Source organism: Equus asinus, chromosome 4 (assembly GCF_041296235.1).
Source record: "Equus asinus isolate D_3611 breed Donkey chromosome 4, EquAss-T2T_v2, whole genome shotgun sequence".
NCBI classification, from domain to species: domain Eukaryota; kingdom Metazoa; phylum Chordata; class Mammalia; order Perissodactyla; family Equidae; genus Equus; species Equus asinus.
The window spans coordinates 100,757,314-100,779,835 of record NC_091793.1 but is presented as its reverse complement, the minus strand read 5'-3'; the positions used below and the strand labels follow the sequence as shown (position 1 = coordinate 100,779,835).

The window sequence follows — 22,522 nt, the reverse complement described above, 5'->3', positions numbered from 1 at the left end:
CTGGCACCAAATCAGATGTATTAGAGATATTTTCTCCCACTCAGTGGCTCCTTCTCACTCTCTTAAAGGCATCTTTTCAGAGCAGAAACTCTTAATCTTAAGTTCTATTTATCAATCTTTTCCTTTATAGGTAGTATAAGGAACTACCTTGGTTCCTACTTAAGACATTTTTCTTACTCCCAAGGCAACAAAGATGTCTCACCTGACTTCGATAGTGATAAAATTCAAAATAGTGATTATGCTTTTGGGGAAGGGGTAATGACTGGAAGGCAATACAGGGAGGAGTCCAGGAGGCTGCTGATGTTCTATTTCTTGATCTTGGTGGTAATCACACTTGCACGTTTACTTTTAAATATTCATTAAACAGTATACTCATTACTTGTACACTGTGCACGTGTGTTATACTACCATTAAAGTTCAAGGGAGAGAGAGAAAATGCACAAACAGAAGCCACTAACTGAAGAGGTACAAGGTAATGATGAAAAAAAAATACTGTGAGAGATTAGAGGAAATATTTGTGAATGGATTATATAACATCACACATTCTCAATCTACACAAACCAAACTTTCAGTAAATGTATTTTAGCAAAATATGTCTAGTGAGTACAGTTTAAGACCAGAAACACTGATGTTGCTTAATAACATTGAAAGTAAATAGTGCTGAGCATAAAAATCCCGCAATATTAGTGAGACTTCACAGAAAGAGTTAAGCAACCACAGAGCTTAAAGAGAAGCAGCAGCTTGCTCCAAATATTTGATTTTACAAATTCTTTATTAAAATGTTCCAGCTGATACGTGGCAAGTCAGCTTCTGATTTCCCACTGTCTCATGAGGAGCGTGAGTAGTGTGGTCCATACAAAATGGTGGCTAAGGAGTCTGAGGTGGTGAGGAGTCTTTGGGACTACAGCAGGAATGTCATAAGAATAGAACCTAAAAGTCCAGTAGAGTCACTGTTCAAGGCAGAAACCCAATCAAGATGCCCAGCAAGGATACAGTTAATATTAAACCGTATCCCAGAATGCAGCCAGGCTCTGAATCAGAAGATGAAAGTTAACCCAACAGGAAATGCAGTCGAAGCAAGAATGAAGGTCACATCAGGAACTGTCCCTTCTCTGAGTGAGAACACCAAGATAGCACCAAAAGCAGTGCAGAGTCTGCCAAGGTCCTCAGCCTGAGTCTCTTTGAAGAGACAGGCAACAGCATGTCCAGGGCTAGCTGGGGCGGCAGGTGTGCGTCTGCATGTTCGTCTGCCCTTAGCCAGGTAGGAGTGTGCACCTGACAGCTGGTTCTGGTGGCTAGACCCCGAACTTGGAGACACTCTCCAAGAGGAATCCATGCTGTGCAGGTGTGAATTCAGGCACTTTCCTCTGATGCCTTTCATGCCTGCCTGCTAAATGACCCCCCGTCCATTTCTTATCCTCTGTCCTTGGCAAGCAGGAGATTTCCAGGGAGCAAATGCAGACTGTTGGACAAATAAGAAATCTTTTTGAGATGGTGCATAGTGAACCAATAAATAGAGCTTGAAGAAAACTAAGACAATCAGAAAAAGCCAACCTTGCAATGCTGAGTGAGAAAAGCAATCTCAGGAACTCCTGGGTGGCATGGGGGGAACAAGGAGAGAAATCCATAATTAGGATAATCCATGGATAACAGGAAATTCAAGCCCAAGCACAGGAGTTTGCATTTCTAATCAGCTTATGCAACATTGTGTTTCAGAGTTCGCCATTTCTAATATCCAAGAGTTATCTTTTACAGCCACAGTGCTATAATTTATCACATCCAGGCATGCAAAATCATCCCTCTTCTAACGTTTCTAACATGTTTAATCGGGACAATTTATAATAGCACTTTAGGCCTTTAATGAAAGAAAGGCAGTTGACACATGATATTTACAGTAATCATAATTTTTTACAGTGTTAGATCAGAAAGCCAAATTGTCCATGTTTTTAGTTAGTTATTTGCAATGCTTTGGGGAGGAATCAGCATCCAGAAATTAATTAATAGTTTGCCTCTACGCAATTGTCAATGTCATCACTGGGTACTGCCACTGGCTGCCAACTCCTTTATCCCCTCGCTCTAGTGGCAATCAGCAAATGTGATTAATGTGAAACCACTTGTCCTAATAGCCAAAAGCCAAATGTCATACCACATGCAGGATCATAATTATGCTTTGGGAGTTAGATGGATTTGGCTTTGTTAACCAAGAATTAACCCAAAATCTGGAGGCCACTTGAATTAGCGCTTGTGGAAAATACCCATTCCACCTCAGCCTTGGGGATCCCAGGACTTTTTTCAAGGAGAGCAGTTTCAAGGCTAAGAGCCCTGAAATTCTTTTTCGAAATGAGCTGAACCTTTCTTTGTCTAGCTTTAAAGGTTCCCTCTGCCTTCTCTTTGAGACCAGTCAAATTTACACACATTCCAGCTCCACTTGAGTGAAATCCAAGTTCCCATTTAGGTGTTCACTGTTAACCACAGGTCTCATGCTTCACGGCCCTCTTGACATGTGCTTATTTGAAAAGGTGAGTTGATGAACCAGTGCCTTCCTCTTATTTGACATATTCTCCCTGACTCAGTGGGGCCCACCTTCAAGAAGCAGCAATGTGGGGCACGGAGTAAGGGAGAAATGTTACCTGGGTTACCACCCCCAGCCCCTTCAATAATAAAATGCAGTGTCCAGGTAGAGTGACAATAGACACTTTTAAGAGTTCAGATTTCCATAAAATTCAAACTTAAACACAATCATGAACATTGAAATAAGTGGAACATTAAAAAAACCCACAAATTAAAACCAAAGCCCATTTTTCCATACAGGAAGTGTAGAAGGCTTGAACTTAACCCGGGTGCCCACCTCTAGCAGGTGCCCGGGACCGCCTAGAACATGTTGGAGTTCTAACATCACCCTGGCTTCATTTATTCCTCTCCTTGGTTCCCTTTGCCCTGATTTATTTACTTAAGATAGTGCTTATAATTAATGAAAATTAATTCTAATTTAGTTTTGTGTATTTTCTAAGCTACTTAAATCTTCTTTGGAATAAGATAGGCTATTTGTTTGAACTATAGGAGGTGCCCTAAATCCTTCACTCAAAGCTTGTTTCCTCTTTCCTACATACAATTTTCATAAATTCAGTCATCTGATTTCACAACACACAGCAACTAAGAAAACTACAGCTGACAAAAAGAGGGTTGTCTCTTCTTGATGCAGCACAGCATATTCGGCCTACTTTATCCATGTTGTTGAATGCCACAGTAAATGAAAAAATGAGCAAACTGGTCAGCGAGCGATACCTTGTATCTTACGAGGAGAAGATAGAAACTATTGAAAAAGAAATAAAATTAAGCAAAAGCATAGCAGTTGGTGTCTACTAGGGATGGGTGTTATCTACCCATGGATTTTAGAAGCCTTTGTTGATTATAGAGCTAAAGTAAATATGCATAAGTGGGACACTCTTTCTTGAAGAAAAAAGTCAAAGTATGCTTGGGAATCTATTTAAGAAGACAGGGATGCGTACCGTACACTTTAGAAAACTTTTTGTTTGAAAATAAAGTTTTAAAACATAACAGAGGAGTAATGTTCAGCTCCCTAGAAAATTCACTTCTTTGCCATGCTTCATTCCCTGGCTGTATTCGAACTAATATTGTGAGTTCTTCTCAGGTGGGAAGGACATCTCAGGAGAAGCAATGTAGGTGGAGAATGCCCACAGTTTAGAGCTAGGTTCTGACTCACTCATTTGTGATGAGTGCGGAGCGATTCCAACCAACCTCAGCATCATGCTGACATACCTAAAAGAGTGCTCATTACAGCTGGGAAACGGGGAGTTACCAACAACCCCCCAAATAATTCACTCCTTTTCTCCACCAAGCAATTGGCAATTAAGACTCTTGGACTGAATGACTTGCAGAGCGACCTGAGGGGCCCGTGGACACCAAACTTTGTCTCTCATAACGTTACAAAAAGAGAAGATAGGGGCCGGCTCCGTGGCCGAGTGGTTAAGTTTGCGCGCTCTGCTGCAGCAGCCCAGGGTTCGGATCCTGAGCGCAGACATGGCACTGCTCGTCAGGCCACGTTGAGGCGGTGTCCCACATCCCACAACTAGAAGGACCTGCAACTAAGATGTACAACTGTGTACAGTGGGGCTTTGGGGAGATAAAGCAGGAAAAAAAAAAAAAAAAGATTGGCAACAGTTGTTAGCCCAGGTGCCAATCTTTAAAAAAAAAAAAAAAAAAAGAGAAGATAGTTCCTGATAGGATGCTCAGAAGTTTGTGGATAAAGGATATTCCACGAATGGAAGACTTTATAGAAGTGTTATTATTTGAGACTTGACTCCTGTTGTGATACAAATCACAGCCCTAGACTAAAGCAATCACGGACTCCACATGTCCCCGGTGGCAAATCTGGCCAGTCCATTCCAGTTGAGCATAGAAAGCAGCACGAGGCAGGGCTACAGTTTCAGGAGAAACACCCGTTTATCACCAGGACTCTGTTTTCCCCACCAGTTAAATAGAGGCGATCTCAACCAGCAGGCTGAACCCCCACTTAACGTCCCTCAATTACACTGAGCCAAGATTTGACCTCTTCTTTTTTTGTTTACAGAATTATGCGAAACTGATCCCTGGAGCTACAGTAGGGCTGCTTCAGAAGGACTCTGGAAACATTCTCCAGCTCATCATCTCGGCTTATGAAGTATGATACTATACAACTGGCTTCTTTTTTTGCATTTCTTTGCTATTCAGAAACTAAGATGTGTTTTAGGCAGTCAATGCACTCTCATTTGTTGCTAGAGAGAGTGCTTCTCCAAAGAAAATCTCCCTGCATTAATGCAGCCAAAATATAAATTTTGTTCACCTTATTCGCAGATGGTCTTCCTGAAAGGTGGGGCAGAAGATAGAACAATCCCAAACTTGCTCATAAAGTTGAGGTTGTTTTTATAATAATAACCAACAGGAGCACTGTCACTTGCAAAATTTTAATTCTACTGAAAAGTCTCCGTGAGTCATACAATTAAGCTCCCTTCTCTGCTTGAGAAAAATTAAATTTAAATTGCCAATGAGTAACAGAGCTATGTGGACAACTAAATCCACAGGCTTAGTGAGACTGCATCATAATTCAGGGGGAAAACGGCAAAGCACACCAGGAACACCACTTTATAGGTTCTCTACTCTGGGGAACCAGGGAAATTTTCCATTGATTTCATGGTTTGATATCTATATAATTTTTTGCCTTGGCTTTGTAAATTAGTACCTGAGGACAGAATTCCTCCCTTAAAATAAGTTACATACCTCCAGGATTGCTATGTTCTCTTTCTTTGTCTCCATTTCATAACTCAATCAATGGTGGATGGCCAGTTGTCAACTCTTTTTTTTTTTTTAAGATTTTATTTTTTTCCTTTTTCTCCCCAAAGTCCCCCGGTACACAGTTGTATATTCTTCATTGTGGGTCCTTCTAGTTGTGGCATGTGGGACGCTGCCTCAGCGTGGCTTGATGAGTAGTGCCATGTCCGCACCCAGGATTCGAACAAACGAAACACTGGGCCGCCTGCAGCAGAGTGCGCGAACTTAACCACTCGGCCACGGGGCCAGCCCCTGTCAACTCTTTTTGTTTGGGTTTCCAAATATCTTTCCCCGTTTTTGCCTTTACTTACCAAGAAAAGTAAACACACAAACATGAAGATGAAGCTCTAAATTAGGACAGGAATGAAGAAAGGAAATTTTTATAAAGCAGTAACGCTTTAATATTTGCTCTAAACAGCAGTTACATAATAACAAATGAATAAAATTCTAATTTTTGATGTAAAATTACAGATAAATGACCCATATGCACTACATGCCAATACTAAGCATATACTGAGCCAGTGTTTCTTAACTAAATGACATTTCAGAATCATCTGGGAAGCTTTTTAAAAATAGGTGTGTCCAGATCCCTCTCACAGACGTCTTGGGAGAACTTTAAGGGCAGATGGAGTTACATATTTGGAAAAATCTCTCTGCTGATTTTGACGTCACCTCATCAATTTCAAAACTCATCTTAAGGGGGAAAAGCAAGATATTCCTTCTCAAATACATTTCCTCAGAGAATAAAATACAAATGTGTCCATTAAAATTATAGGATGAGGGGTTTTTTTTCACTCATAGCTTCAGAAACTTTCGTTTTCCTAGCTCACATGAAAAATTAATCACCATGTTAGCTCATGCTTGAAATTCTTCCAGACAGGAAAGCTTGTCAACAAAATACTAAAAAACTTTCCTCCCTCTCAGGCGGTAATTAAAGTTTTAATGAGTAGAATCAAATAAAATCACATAGCAATCCTTCACTAAATTAGAGCATACTCAGTTTTCTTTACCTCAGGACTCTCAAAAGTGTTGGCCGCTAACCTCGTCAAAGGAATGAAGCAAATTAGAAAAGAGTAAATTGTCAAAAATATTTCCGCATCCTGTCTGACCAGCCTGGTCCCTGCCGCCTCCTCGCCCTGTTGGAGATTATGCCTCCCTTTGTGGTCCCAAATCACTTGCATAACTTACAGGGGAGTTGAAATCAAGGCATCAAACATTTGAAGTGAATCTCGTGTCCTTATTTTACTGTCTCAAAAATACGAAGAACTGTTTATTATTCTTATACCCAACAATCTTGCTCTGGAGTTATTGAAACTTTATGGCTCACGTGGCGAAGCATGCCACAGATCTTGGCACTAGTTCAAATTATTTTTCTATTCTGTTATTTTAAAATGTATTCTAAAAGGACTTTAAAATATGGATAGACTGGATTTCTTTCCAAGCTATAACAAGAGAGAGAAGGAAGGAAATACTGAGAGAAAATATAAAACACTTCTGACTGCCTCCTAGTGGGGAAGAGGCAGGCAAGTTGTGTTTATGTTGAGTGACTGTGAACTTCAGCTCAGCGTTTTTCAGTGCTGTATTGACATAAAAAAACCTTAACTACCAGATATGTATTCATCTGACTATCATTTGCTAATTTCCTTCCTTCCCTAACCACACAATAAAAGCTACTGAAATATCTACAATGCTCCTAAAGGTAAGCTCCTTTACTGGCATTTAAGCTCCAGAAGAGAAGTGACTTGGTTTGTTTTGTTTTGCCTGGTTCATAGTTCATGCTCAATAAATGAATGAATGATATTATGAAATATACAAATAACATTTATGTCCTTTTTGGGGGAAATTCACATTAAAATATTCCTGATGAAATTTGCAGTATGATATTCCAATTATATCAATGCTGAGATTTCCTTCATTTTGGTCAGACTATGTCACTCACTACTCCTAATTGCTTTCATCTAGACTTTCAGGTCATACCCCTCACTTCTCATTTAGCTCCTGAGTCACTTTGCCACTGTCTCCAACACTACTCCTGTCTTAATTCTTGACAATTTCAGTAAAAATATATGTATAATCCTTCCCACACCCTGGCCTCTCAGTTTCTTGAACTCTGCTTATAAAATGATCTCTTCCCCTTCCCACTTAATTGCATTCACATACCTTCACTCTTGTCATACCTTGAACCTTGTCATTGCCAGTAAACTCCTCCTTAATCTCAACTGGATGCAACCCATTCTCTGCTCATCACTTCCTATCTTTTCGGCTCACTCCTGCAAGTTACCCTAATATTGCTTCCAATCCATGAGGATCTCCAATTAATTGACCCTACCCTCTCTTTACAGTTCCTCCTTCCCTTGATGTTTTCTCCTGCCTGGACCTCCAGTTTAAATTCAGTCATAATGATCCCTCCTTAGACACACCTTCAGCTCCTCTGACCCTCATCACTTCTTTGAGACTGCTTGGACAACCATGGTCCTGGTTAAATCCAACTGTCCACTCATTCTGCACAGCTGAATGGGAATGGGAAAAACATACAATCATGCTAACCAGTCTCACTTTAAACTCATGATCATGGACTTCAAGCAGGCCCTCAGTGCTGCCCAGCAACCATGCCAAATTTCTCTAGTAGACATCCAAGTGGAGATGTCTAGGTGTTGATTGATATGTTAGTTGGCAATTCGGGATAATAACCTGGACTCTCCTAGATATACTTTGTCAATAGTTTTCTTCTAATTGGTGGTAATTCCATCCTTCACATTGCTACAATCAAAAAGCTTGAAACGAGCTTGCCTCCCCTCATTCTCTTACACTGCAGATTTAATCCATCAGAAAATTTCATTGGCTCTGTCTTCAAAATTATTTAGAATTTGATCCAATTGCTGCCCCCACTACCCTCATCCTCATCAGAGCCACCATCTTCATTTACCTGAAGTATTGAAAAAGCCTCCTGAATCCTGTTTCCCATTTCTACCGTTGGTTTCCTACATTCTATTTTCAACAAAACAGCAAGAATTTTCCTTTAAAAATAATAAGTCAGCTTATATCACTTTTCTGTAGATAACCCTAATTGTTTTCTCATTTTACATAGAGTAAAAGCCAAATTCTTTATAACAGTCTACTAGCACCCTACCAGATCGGTTCCCTCCCACCCATTACCTCTCTGTCTTCACCTCCTACTTTTCTTCTCTGTCTCTGCTGCAGCACAGCAACCCTCACCTCCTTGCTGTTCTATTCCCAGAGCAAGCCGGGCATGCTCCTGCCTTACAGCCTTTGCATTGACTGTACCCTCCTCTTGGAAATTTCTTTCCACAGATATCTGCATGGCTGATTTCTCCAACTTCCTTGAAATGTCACCTTCTTAATGAATCCTACCCTGACTACTTTTTAAAAATTGCCACCTACACCCCCTGCACACACTCTCTTAATCTTCAGTATCCTACCCTCACTTTTTTCCATGGCATTTGTCACCTTCTAGTGTTACGTAACGTTCTTATTTATTATGTTGTTTCCTTCATGTCTTCCCATGTTGGAATATAAACTATGAAAGGTCAGCTGTTTTAGTGGGTTTTGTTTCCCAAGCACCTAGAAGAGTGTCTGGTACAGAGTGGACACTTGATAAATATTTTCTGAATAAATAAACTTATCATGTATCTAGTTGAAATGAAACAGACTTTTTTTAAGATTTTATTTTTCCATTTTTCTCCCCGAAGCCCCGTGGTACACAGCTGTATATTTTCAGTTGTGGGACCTTCTGGTTGTGGCATGTGGGACACCACCTCAGCATAGCTTGACGAGTGGTGCCATGTCCACACCCAGGATCTCAACCAGCGAAACCCTGGGCCACCGAAGCGGAGCGCGTGAACTTAGCCACTCAGCCATGGGGCCAGCCCCTATTGTTTTATTTTTAATAATTTTTTTTGTCCTTCTAATACAGATTTAGATTTTGCAAAAGAAAGAGGCATGGAGAAAGTCTGAATAATAACACTAGCTTTCTCCAAAACAAATAGCTCTCCCTTCCTCCTTCCTTGACATTCTTCCTCCTGGAAACCTTGCCTTTATCTCTCCCTCTGCCATACCTATATGCCTCATATCTAGTCTTCCTCCTTTCAATATATGTCATTACATTTACCAACCACCCCCTGTTCCTGATCCTCACGCCTCAGGCTGGGGTGAATGTAACAACATGCCATCTTTCTTGACTCAAGTCTTCCTCTCCCCTCCACTAGTCTGTCCTGCATACGCCTTCCAGACAACATCCCTGCAGTTGCATTTTCAGTAGACTGGGCCACTGCTTAAAAGCTTCAGGGAATGTTTCCCACAGGTCTTAACTCATCTCTCCAAACCTCAGGGCTCTTTGTTGTCTGGTGTCTCCCGGAACAGTAGGAGTGCAGGCTTGATCTGAGCCCCACTTGTCTCTGTTCTATGACACTGCTGGCCCTGAGCTTTGTCTCTTCTGGTCCCCTCACCTGAAACACTATTGTCATCCCCTCAACACATCTAAATCTAACACAGCCAGTAAGGGCTAGTCTTCTAATACTTCAGCCTTCATCGATGGCCCTCTTTTCTGAACTGTCCCAAACTCCTACCTGAATTATACAATTTTTTTAAACTTAATAGTACATTGCTTGCCCTTTATGTTAACTGTTTCACTTGGTTCCATCTTGTTTCTTTCAGCAAGATGATAACCATCTTTAGGATAGACTTCTTGTCTTATCCTCATTGCCCCAGGCCTGACTCCACTCTAACTGTACAATAGTAGTCAATAAATTCCAATATTTATTTCAAGGCACAGTTTCTCCCACATTTTAACATCTCTAAAATTGGGATATGTTTTGTTGTTAATGTTGTTTTCCAAATGCTGTTAGCCAGGCAGAAGTCACGATATAGTCTTCATTGCCTATACTTGTGTGAACTTGGCCATGACTGTATATGTTGTTGTCACTTCAATTCATTAAGTGCACTGTTGGTACTATAAGAGTAATTACCATTTTAAAATATCTTCAAAAACTTTGCACTATAATTAGAAGTTGAAGTGAAAAGTTGTTTTATATGCAGAAGGGTACCAAAACAGAGCAGCAGGGTATAAATTTGTTATCAGTGAAGCAAATATTCAGTGTTGGAGGGATGATCACAATTCTCTATTCTTTGCAAAGCAACAACCAGTTGCTTTATGGCTCCTAAGAGATGATGATACTTACAAGTAAAGGAAGCTGTTGTTATAGTTTGTTACTGAGATACGAGCAAAAGTATTGCTTTTTATATGCCAAGCAATGCAACTCAGGGATGGAGAATTTGCAGATCCCTCAGAATGGATAAAATAATTTTAAACGCAATCATAGACTGAAGGGATTGATTCATATGTTGTGCAGAACGATCTTGAGGTATTTTGTTATAGTTTATTTATCATAAAATAATGGTGTATCTTATAATTGATGGCATCTTAGACCCGATAAAATACGATATGTGTGTATCTTGCTTCTTGTCTTCCTTGATTGATGATAGCATGAATTTCTTTTGATCCAATTTAATTTTATTCATTTGTAGTTTAATGGACATAATTCACAGTTTCTTCTTCTGGCTGTATTTTTTTATTGTAACTTTGTTTAACTCTTTGTGTCTTAACTAAAGGAACTACGGTCTGAGGTGGAACTGGAAGTGTTAGGAGACACAGAAGGACTCAACCTGTCGTTCACGGCTATCTGTAACAATGGGACCCTCTTCCCACACCAGAAGAAATGCTCCCACATGAAGGTGGGAGACACAGTAAGTAGACTGCCATAGATCATCTGAAAAACATAAGTCACAAGTTACCTTAGTGCACGGACAGTGGACTTTTCCTTTCAAGAATTTCAAAAGTGATTTTCAAAGATTGCCTAATAAAAGCTTTAGGCAAAGCTGATTTCCATGCAGCTTTGTTTTCTCCCATGCATTTTGGTGGATGGAAGAAGAAGATAATTAGTATTTTCTTTTCCAGGCTTCATTCAACGTGACTGTGAGTATACCAAACTGTGAGAGAAGAAGCAGGCATATTATCATAAAGCCTGTGGGACTGGGGGACACCCTAGAAATACTTGTCAGTCCAGAGTGTGACTGTGACTGTCAGAAAGAAGTGGAAGTCAACAGCTCCAAATGCCACAATGGGAACGGCTCCTTCCAGTGTGGGGTGTGTGCCTGCAACCCCGGCCACATGGGTCCTCGCTGCGAGTGTGGGGAGGACATGCTGAGCACAGATTCCTGCAAGGAGGCCCCGGATCTCCCCTCGTGCAGTGGAAGAGGCGATTGCTACTGTGGACAGTGCATCTGCCACTTGTCTCCCTATGGAAACATTTATGGGCCTTTCTGCCAGTGTGACAATTTCTCCTGCGTGAGACACAAAGGACTGCTCTGTGGAGGTAGGCAATGTCTGAATCCCCCTTACACTGTGCCTATGCAAGTCGCAAGAAGGGGCTTTGCATCCTTTGCACCTTGCACTGCTGCCTGGGCATAGTAGGTCTCAATAAATATTTGCTGATCAACTGAGTGGGTTAATCTTTAGCCCTAAGGTAACTGATTCTTCTCTTGAATTTCTTCTGCTCTTCCATTTGCTTGGGGTGAGATCTCTACCAACTGAACTTACATCTCTATCATTATTTCCCTAAGAGTAAGTAGGTAAAAGATGGAAATGCCTTCTCTTTGGTTATTACCCAGAGTCTACAAAACTGCATGTAATCTGAAGTCCATTATCTTCCAGACTTTTCTGGATCAGGCTGCTGACCTAATTCTTAAATGCTTATTCCTTTGGAAAAAACAAAAAGCTAGGCTACTTAAGGAGCGTACTGCCAAGGACAAGGGACACAAAAATACCTAACGGACTTTCAGGGCCTTCACTATTCCACAAATATTTATTAAACCCTATTATGTGACAGATACTAGGTTGGGCACAAAGTATAATAAAGATAAATAAGGACATACGTGAGGAAGACCATGGAAAGGGTAAAAATGAAAAATGGCTTGGAATTTTTTGAGATTGAGAAGAGTTTTTGAAATAGCAGAAATATTTACATTTTACTATCCTCTGTAGATGTAAAATCACTGTAGTTTAAGAATATATTACACAGAACATGACTATTATAAAATCCTTCTGATATGTACACATATGTATTTAAGTATAATCTATTCAGACAAGAATTACAAATATGTTAATATACTCTGCACTGATATAAAGTGTGTTACAATTGAAATAGTTCCTGACTGCTGGATTTAAGCTCTCATGTCGCCCTTTTTCACAGTGTGTCATCAGGCAGCCTTTCAAAACAGAAAGCCATTAGCTTTAGAGAAAACGAAGCAAGTTATGTTTTCAAACCACGGTGTCAGGAACATATAAAAGAGACTGATTTTCAGGGGAAAAAAGGCAGGAGAAAAGAAGGCTCAAAGAATTCCAAGCTCTTTGAAAACCGTTTGATACCCTTAGAAGTACCTACGTTTCATTTCTTTGCTGCTGCTATTGCTTCCCATAGGTTCCTCTGAGGCTGCCTTCTTTCTTCCCCCAAGAGAGTGAGAAATTTAGGGTCTGTCCAGATTGAGAGACATTTCTCTCCCCTTTCATTCAAAGGTGTATTTCCTTATTTAACGGGTGTGTTTCCAAACCCACATCAGTCCTCTTTTCACAAGATGCAGACAGGACATGGTCTGAATCCAGAGGCTGTCTCCACATCTTGGGAAGAATATATTCTACAGAATCCCAGACTGCATTTCTAATAGGAATCTTTTAATAAAATATGTGCTCAAAACATTTGAAATTACCTTTAAAAAATTTTAAGTGTAATCTAATACCATATGATAACAATATTAACCGCACCTGTGTTTTGTCCTTTAAATCTTAGATCAAAGAGATCGAGGGCAGTGAAAATTGCTGAACTGTGTTGAGCAACACGGTTCTTCCAGTTTCTCGATGCACATGAGCAGAAATAAACTCAAAAAGAGTTGACTTGATCTGTGCACTGTGGTTCAGGTCTGACAAGAGTGTCACTCTTTGTATCAGATACAATGATTGCTAAAGAAAATCTATTTAGAAAATATAATTATTTCTTCAATTGGACTCAGAAAACTTCGATGCCAATTTCCTTCACACTTTGGGGGTACTCACGATCCTCAACCACTACTGTTTCTCAAAAGCAATTTTATTTGTTAGTAACATCACAAATGATGTTACTCTATTATTAGTATGTTTCTCTTTAAAAAGATATCATAAAAGTCAGTACAATTATTCAAATTCAGCAAATAGTTATGAAGTACCTACTCTGTGCTTGGCACTGTTCTTAGTGCAGGGATAAAAGTTGTCTCTAGTCTTATGAGCAGACACTCTGTTGTTGCTGCTGTTTCAGAGGCCTGAATATGCTACAGCGCCTCTTCTTGTGTAGCTCTCACTTATTTTGCAACTACCATCCTCTGCAATGCGCCACTTCTCTGAAGGGCTATTATCACAATGTTCTTTTTCATGCATCTTCTTTCATCCATCTGTAAGTACTCACAGATATAGGGCTCCATTGATTTTTTCCCTTGCCCAAATTCCATTAGTCTTTTTATATTTTGATTCTAAGAGATTGGAAACTCTAATAGGCAAATGGCATTACCAAAAAAACTTCCCGCCATTATGCACTTACAGTTATCAGTCAATGACATTCCAGAAATATCTATCCTTCTGAAAAGAGCCTGATGATTTTTTTCTTGATCTTTTGTTATCATCTTGCCTTTACATGAAACCATTATGAAGGTGTTGTGGTTGTATGAACAGGTACTTCGGATAATTGGTTGCTTCTGGATATCAATTAGCACTTTTGTGACCAGGTTGAGGGTTCTGGAAGGCCCGCAGAAAGGAGGGTTTCTAAATTGTGAAAGGAGCTCTTGGAATGGTTTTCTAAATTTCTGCCAAGTAATTCTTACATGCAGTGATATTCTTGGGCATTCTCAAAGCTTTTGGAAATGCACATTTCTTTTGACAATATTATAAATCGGATTCATTTTTCAGAATAAACTTCAATACAGAAATCCCTCCCTATCATGAAACTAAGTTTCCCCTTTTGCTGAGGAAGAAATGAAAAGCAATAGTAGTCGAGAAGGTAACTTACACATAAAAATTAAATTAATAGTTTTGGCCTCAATCACCTAACTATTCTTAGCTTTGAATTAATTAGTTCAATTACGAATTAAATAGGTTATGAAATGCAGTTGGAATATGTCTTAATGTCATTACTCCGGATAAATTTCAACTCATCTTTCACTAGAGAAGTACGTCTTTTTAGTATATATATATAATATACATACTAAATTACTATGGATATATACATATATACCAAGAGCAATCAGAATCCAACTTCAAAATCTTCGCAGTTATCTCCTCTGTTCTGTGACTTCCTACTCCATGTCTCTTAAGGCCAAGACATGAAGACAGAAGAGTAACCACCTACTAGACCAAAATTTACAAGAGAAAACCCAGAGTCCTTTTTCTACAGTGAACGTGGCAGCTTCTCCTACAAGCGCAAAGTGTGATTTCTTTTACATCTGTTTGGTTTTCAGTACAGTCACAGGATTTTTAATATTGATGGATAATTTTGCTTTCCAATTCTTCCTATTGGATAGTTCTTAGGAATAATGATAATAACCTACACTTATATCCTGCTTATTTATGGGCCAGGCACTGTTCTAAACACTGCTCTGTATTATCTTAGGTAGCCTTCATAACAATCCTATGAAGCAGCTATTAATAATCCCTCCTTACAGATGAGGAAACTGAGGCACAGAAAGTTTAAGTAACTTCCCCAACTTTACCCAGCCAGGAAGTACTGGAGCCAGGATTCAAACCTGTGCCATCTGGCTCTAGATCTGTGCTCTCACCCACCACCACCATTCGTCCGTACCTTCGAGATGTTGCTAGAAGAGCAAAACTTGTGAGGCAATGCCTGGTGCACATTTCTTTTTCTGAAGAAAAGTGTCAGTTATGAAAGTTTGTAAATAAATGTTATTTATTTGGAACATCAAATGCCTATTTTAGCATCTTCGGTGTGGTAGGCATCAAAAAAATATTATGGAAAGAATACTAGTCCATTATGTTAAACACTTTATCGTTTTATGGTATTTCATACCCCTGTATGTGGCCAGATCCCAAAGAGACTCTTCAGGATTAGAGGAGATACTTGTCTGCTGTCTGCAACAACTCTCCACACGCCTCCTTCTTCTCGCTGCCTCTGCCCTAGGTTTCTGCAACATCGCTCTCACTCCGCTCCTGCCTCCCATTCTCTTCTGCAAGGATCATTTTCTCTGCTCACATTTTAAATGCTGATGCTCTCCAGGGCTTTTCTCACTCTATCTGCTTTCCCTGATGACCTGATTCACAACAGCTTCAACTGCCACCTATCCCCAGTGGACCCCAAACTTGGGGTAGGTTCTGTTGCTTCTAGGATGTCCCATAGGCCCCTCAAACACAACAAAGCCAAAAATGAACTCATCATCTTCCCCACTCAGAGCTGCTCTTCCTCCTCTGCTTCAGGACAATTCATTCATTCAACAATTAAACACTAGTCTGTGCCAGGCATTGGCGGTAAGGCAGAGGATGAGCTAGCTTCCATTGAGGTCAGTGAAAAGCCGCACCATCCACCTAGCTGCCCAGTCTGCTCACCCGGGGAGAACTCCATCCCTATGCTTTTTTCTCTGCTTAAAATACCTGTAACCTTCTTCTATCTTCTGTCTTTATCTTCCAAATTCAGTTCAAGTATCACCTCTTCAGGAAACTTCCCCAAATCTCTAGTCTAATTTGGAAACTCTTCCCCTCTGTGTATAGAACTTATCACATTTTATTGTATTTATTAGTAGTGTTATTTATTTGCCTGTCTCCTACACTGGACTATAAGTTCAGGGACCTTGTCTTATTTAATTTTGTATCCTCATGCCTAGTACAACTTTTGCCACCTGGTATATGCTCAACTAAAGTTTGTTAAATAAATGAATTTGTTGAGCACTCATTTTATGCCTGTGGGATGTCTAAGTGGGGAATACAAAGCTAGAGATTGACACATTACCTCATCTGACCACAGCCATTGGAAGGAGATTTTATTCTCTCAGTTTTATAGATCAAGCTTTTATGATCACTCAGCTTGAGTGATGCAGAGGTGGTGTATTACCCAGGTCTGTCTTGCATCTCTGTCCTATGGCATCTTAATTAAAAGCAAAAAAACTTGTAAAAACAGTTAAAAGAATGAGTGTGTATATATATATATATGCACATGTGTGTATGTCTGTATTATGTCCACACACCTAATCACACACATACAAACACATACACACACACACACAAACACCCCTAGTAGCTCTTATAGGCTTCTGGATTTTCTCATTCCATCTGGCTACAAATTCCACTTGATATAACATCAGGAAATCAAGTTGGTCTTCAGTTAAGAGACTAGATCAATAAACATACACAGTTAGCAAAATGCTAAAATTACATAAAATATATCTACACTTATCCTCCACGCCTCCACATGCACACTCACTTTTTTCTCATTTTTTTTCTTCAGTCTTTTTGACGGTGTTTAAAGGCAAAGAGAAGAGACGGCCCCAAAAATCTGGAAGTGGTTTTGGCCCTAGAAACATAGAGGGATTTGTTTTACAGATCACGGCGACTGTGACTGCGGTGAATGCGTGTGCAGGAGCGGCTGGACTGGCGAGTACTGTAACTGCACAACCAGCACGGACTCATGCGTCTCTGAAGATGGCGTGCTCTGCAGTGGCCGAGGGGACTGCATTTGTGGCAAGTGTGTTTGCACGAACCCTGGAGCCTCAGGACCAACCTGTGAACGTTGTCCTACCTGTGGCGATCCCTGTAACTCTAAACGGTAACGTCCCTACTTTCTTCAGTCCCTTTTGTCATGATGATCAAAGTTAAAGTGACATTTTATCAACTCAGGCCTCAGATTACTTTGGCTGGATTTGGTCTCTGAGCATCCATCAGAACACACAAACCCCGCAAGGTCCCTGTGATCATCAGCCTGGAACGTCAGTCTCTCACCTGCCTCTTTCTCAGTCCTGAGGATCCAGGACCACAATGTGACATTTCTGCTAGAGACTAGCATGGGGAAGCTGAGCTGATGTCCCACACTGATAACATCAGATCACCTCTCAGGTACAATACCAGCCACACATAAGGAATGCCCTGGAGATGCAATGACTACACCCACATTCAGCACTTTTTCAGGGGAAACAGACAAGCTTCTCTCTTATCTGGAAGTTTATAACCTGACCTTACTGATTCATTCCTATCTATAGACTCATGGAGGCAAATAGGCAGAAAGACACTCTCGGCTTTCAATTTCTTCCCCCTTCTCTACCACTCATGCTGTTTGGCACCCTTCTTTGGTTGTCATTCTGCGCAGCTATTGTGTATTGTATTTTCTTTCATACCATATGAACAACAACAACAACAACAAAACACTTTTCTTATTTTCCAGTAAAAAGCGATATCTTTGGTTGGTAGCAACTTCTTAATGGAAGTGGGGCAACCTTCGTAGGTCAAGTGAAGCAAGTCTCCAAATTGGCTGTGTTATGACACTGCAGTGTATAACATGCTTATGCAGGTCATATTTTCACTAACTCTGGTACCCAAAATGGTAACATTTGCATTTCTGATGTAAACAAAGTAAGAAAATCAATATTCACTCAGAGGTTACTCACAATTCAGGTGTCAAATTTCTCTGTCACTGTGCCTGGACATATGCCAAGGGAAGCATGGGGACGTGGTTAGACTTATTTGAATAGAATGTAGTGTAAAATGGCCTTTCAAGATGTTTCTTCTATTATTTTTCTGTATCATCTTCTCTGTAAAAATGATTCAATCTTAAATCTGGTTTATAAGATATGAAGTTAACAATCGACGTTGTTGGAATTTGAGGAATCACATCGAGTGATCTCCTTGGTGTTTTTGTTAATTCTGACATGAGTCCATTCTTCCCTTTATTCTTTCATGCATTCATTTATCAAATAGGCTTTAAGTACTTACCATAGTCCAGGAATTGTGCTAGGCCATGGGCATGCGGTAATGCCTGAAACAGTTATAGTTCCTGCCATCACAGGTGCTGAGAATCTAGTGGGAAAGGTAGACATTTTTAAAAGTCATTGTAATGATATCTGGGCTGACAGCTACAAGAGGAGATAGAGAGGGTGCTAAGGAGCTATATGGCAGGAGATAGGGCCACCAGACTAGCTTGGGCAGCCAGCAATGAGATGCACAAAGGGGTAGAGGTTTTAAGGGCTTCCACAATCTCCAGCAGCCCCTGCAAAGCCACTCCAAGTAAATATACAACCTAGATAAATACAATATGCTTGCAATGCAAAGGCAATTTCCAAACAAGACTTCTAGCCCCACTCCCACACAGATTGTTGCTCCTAAGCCCTGCCTGCAGAGGAATTTAGAAACTTCTACTGCAAGGGAACTAAGTGGTAAGGGTTAAGGAAGGTTTGCCTAGGGAAGTACCGTTACAGCTGAGATTTGATGAGGCATGGGTCGGGTAGGGAATGTTTTCTGGCACTTAGAAGAGTGTGAATTTCCATGGCCAGAGGAAGAGAGAGGCAGCATGATGTATGCCCATAGTAAGAAGACTTGTGCTATTTTGGATTACTCCAAACACAATCTGTTTGTAAAGTGATTTGCAGCACTAGTTTAATTGGGGGTCTAAGTTTTACTCTGCTGTATAGACATTATTAGAGTAGCTTCATTCCTGGTCTATGTTCTTGGAAATACACTTTTCTGTAAGTAGTGATCTTCCTGCATTAATGAGGACACAGGCCGTAATCCTCAGCCTTTGAAAATATCCCTATCAAGGCCAGGACTCACTCAAAAGAGTTACAGCAAAGTGAGTCTTTAAAATAGTCACTCATGACATTTATGAATTCTTGTTAAAATACAGACTATTTCTGTTAAGAAATTCAAACTTTGTCTAATCTCTAATCATACTTTAGCAGCATAAACCCTTCCTAGGAAAATGTAAAATGAAAACTGCCAAATCAAATACCAGAATAATTGTTTATTGTTGTTGTTGTTGTTGTTTTCCTTAACCAATCAGTAGTGATCTTTACAGATAAATGAGGATAGTAGGTATTACCAGGCTGGCTCAGGAAACATTGATTACTGAGTGGAATTCAAAATAAAGCAGTTTCCTCTTGGACATCACCCAGCTATCTTTCTGAAAGTAACAGAAGGCAGCAGCATCTACGAGACACTCCTCCAGCATGAACCACAGTAACGATACGAAAGCAATATTGCAGCTGCAGATCTATTTTCCGCCAACATGAACTCATAAACTCTGTTGAATAATGTTCACAGGAGCTGCATTGAATGCCACCTGTCTGCAGACGGCCAGGCCCGAGAAGAATGTGTTGACAAATGCAAACTAGCTGGTGCAACCATCAATGAAGAAGAAGGTTCTGCTGGTCTTAAATTGTCTTTGTTTCCTTTCCATAGTTCTTGAGAAACAAATACTCTGTGAAGGGCTTTTGCGTAGCTCAGCCTCATTTGTGCCAGGGTGTTAGTTCACTCATGTTCGTTTTTAAGTCTAAATACATTCTGCAAAGCTAAAAACTTAAGGGTTTGGGACACGAGCAATTTAAAGTCATGGCTATTCTATTCTAATTCAGCTCTGTGGGCAAGTTCACCTCTGCTTGACAAGTGCAATTGTAGAGCATTCCAGAATGCTATATTTTTTAATTAGAGAAGAAGAAAATCAAAGAAATAGCTAAATGTTAACCCCCAAACCTGAAATCGTCTCCAGTCATCTGATTGCCTTACTTCAACATAGGACAAGACGAGGTATAATATGGGTTCCCTGATAGCAGCCCTCAGATGCAGGTCAGTTTCTGGTTAGTGGCCATTTTTCCTCCCCTCCTCTCCATATTCCATTACTCCTGACTTTCCAGATATGGGCACTACATGAGCATCCTTAATTCCCTGTTGCTTCACCCTCAAAATACAAGAAGGGCCTATTACTTTTAACTGCTAAGCAAACTCTGCTCTTGCTTTCACCTGTCATTTTTAAATGTAATTACTTAAAATCAGACTCTTTCTAACAACAAAATGTCATCTCAAATATTTAAATAGGTTGTATTTTAGCTGGGAAAGCCATTTGAAAAATAATCTGTGCACTTTAAAACAAAGAAGATGACTGACTCCTCCTAAAGGGACCATCTGGGGGCATTTCTTTCCCATCGTCATAGACTCTGCATTATCATGCTGCTCAGGTAGAACCGCTGCTCTGCACACATTAGACACGCACGCGACCAGGACGTAGCTCAGGCGAAGTGACATAATCAAGACGATAATTTATGACACTCTAAAATGTGTATCTTGAACGGATGGAATTAGAAAGCAGACATTAATCCATTTCCAAAATGGAGAAAGTTAGTGACATTTATATTGTTTGAAAATTACCTACATTGTTTCAAAACTGGGATTTCTGACTGCACAGTTGAATAACCCTATATGAAGGGACATGATTAGTGCTCATGAAACCCCTCATCTGTGCTTTTCTGGTGACTAAAGGTAAATATGCCAGACAGCAGTAAATTGGACAAGACGGTGTGTACCTTGCACTAACATTGAAGGTAAGATGGGGTAAAAGCACTGAGTAAAGTGGCATTTGTGGACTGTTCACATTTGCAACTAATATAGAGTCTCAGCATCTCCTTCTCGTTTCATTTCACGGCAAACAGTTGGGATATTTACCAGATGTTTCTGAGACAGGGCTAAAACTTGCAGAAAATGCCCTGCAAATTACTAGAACTCAATTCACTAGCAGCATGGGAAATCTAATGTGTCTAATGTGCTGAGGGGAAAAAAAAGGAGCAAACTTTGGAAGCATAAATCATGAATAGGGAGTTACTATGCTTAAGTACACCGTTTTGTGGGTTGATTATCATAAATGCCTGGATTTGAGAAAAAGACTAGATCTCAAAGAGGCATTTAAAATATTTGCCTTATTCTTTCTGTGCAATTGACTAAATTATCTTCAAAATAAGAGAGTGTAACTATTTCTAACGCAGAAATTGAAAATAATGATTGAATTGGTAATACCATTTAAAGCACTAATCTTGATGAATTTGAGAGAAAAAAATGTATTTATGGGGCTGTGAGTTAAAAAGTCACCTTGAAATTATCACAATAGATTTACTCGTCCACTAGGTCTTTAGCAGCCCAGCCTTTCCCCAAGAAGGACATGGAGAGTAAAGTAAAACAAGCGTAACTTTATCATCTGTGTAATTGTTCTTCAGTTGTGCTATGGTGACTTGTGTGGGCATGTCTAAGCACATGTGGTTTAACTTTATTCATTCAAATTTACAATGTAAATTTTGTAAATTTACCCCAACATTTGTGTACTCAGAACATTGTTACTCAAAGCGTGTTCCATGGAACATTAGTTCTGAGAGTGTTCAATGGAAAAAAGCACTCATGGTCATACAAATTTTAGAAATGGGATGCTAAGCTTTTTGTTTTCTTTGCAGGACTCCTGAGAATTGTTATGCACATCAAATTAAAAGTGTACTGCCAATTTTCAGAAAAGGCAAAAGGAGAAGTTAGTGTAAGGAGGGATTCGCAAACTTCTTTGACCATGGAACCCTATTTTTCCCTTGGGAAACTGTTTTCTCTGAGAACTACTGACTTGATTCCAAAGCTGAGGTCTTAAACACATAGTTATCTTGATTCAATGGTGCAAATGGTTTATATTTTCCACATCCTTCCTGGACCTTCTAGTTCCTGGCTTCCTTTACTCCCATTCTCACATTTCTTCCTTTTCTAAGTATGATTTCATGGACTGCCTGAGATCTTATTTTCATTGTATTATTCTAGAACAGCACTGCTGGCACTCATAAAGGTGGATAACAAAGAAAGGTCCATTTCTTATGAACAACAAAAGAAAACCTTAGCAGCTAATTATGCAAATCTCCAGCCCAAGCTACACCCTTTCATTGCATGTTCAATAATACCATTTTAATATCCAAACACTACAAAACAGGCTAAATCTAGAGTCAGAACAGTCATAAAAAGGAGTGGTGAAGTAATTAAAGCAAGAAGGGAGTCATGACTCAAAGGTCATATTAGCAGTTCCATTAAAACTTAAATAATCCTAACCAAGTGAATGAAGCCTCCCTGTGCTTCAGTGTAGCTATTTAAAAG

The 22,522-nt window shown here is 39.9% G+C and overlaps 1 protein-coding gene across 7 annotated transcripts in view; it reads left to right on the top strand.

The window, feature by feature from the left end:
* ITGB6 (integrin subunit beta 6) overlaps window positions 1–22,522 on the top strand; it is a 128,466-nt gene that overhangs the window by 92,585 nt on the left and 13,359 nt on the right. For all 7 annotated transcript variants that reach the window (XM_070507947.1, XM_070507946.1, XM_070507945.1 and 4 more), the window contains 5 exons: window positions 4,592–4,681; window positions 10,957–11,091; window positions 11,303–11,720; window positions 16,973–17,195; window positions 19,679–19,776. In XM_070507947.1, coding sequence (XP_070364048.1) covers window positions 4,592–4,681; window positions 10,957–11,091; window positions 11,303–11,720; window positions 16,973–17,195; window positions 19,679–19,776 — 964 coding nt within the window. The remainder of the gene's footprint in view (window positions 1–4,591; window positions 4,682–10,956; window positions 11,092–11,302; window positions 11,721–16,972; window positions 17,196–19,678; window positions 19,777–22,522) is intronic.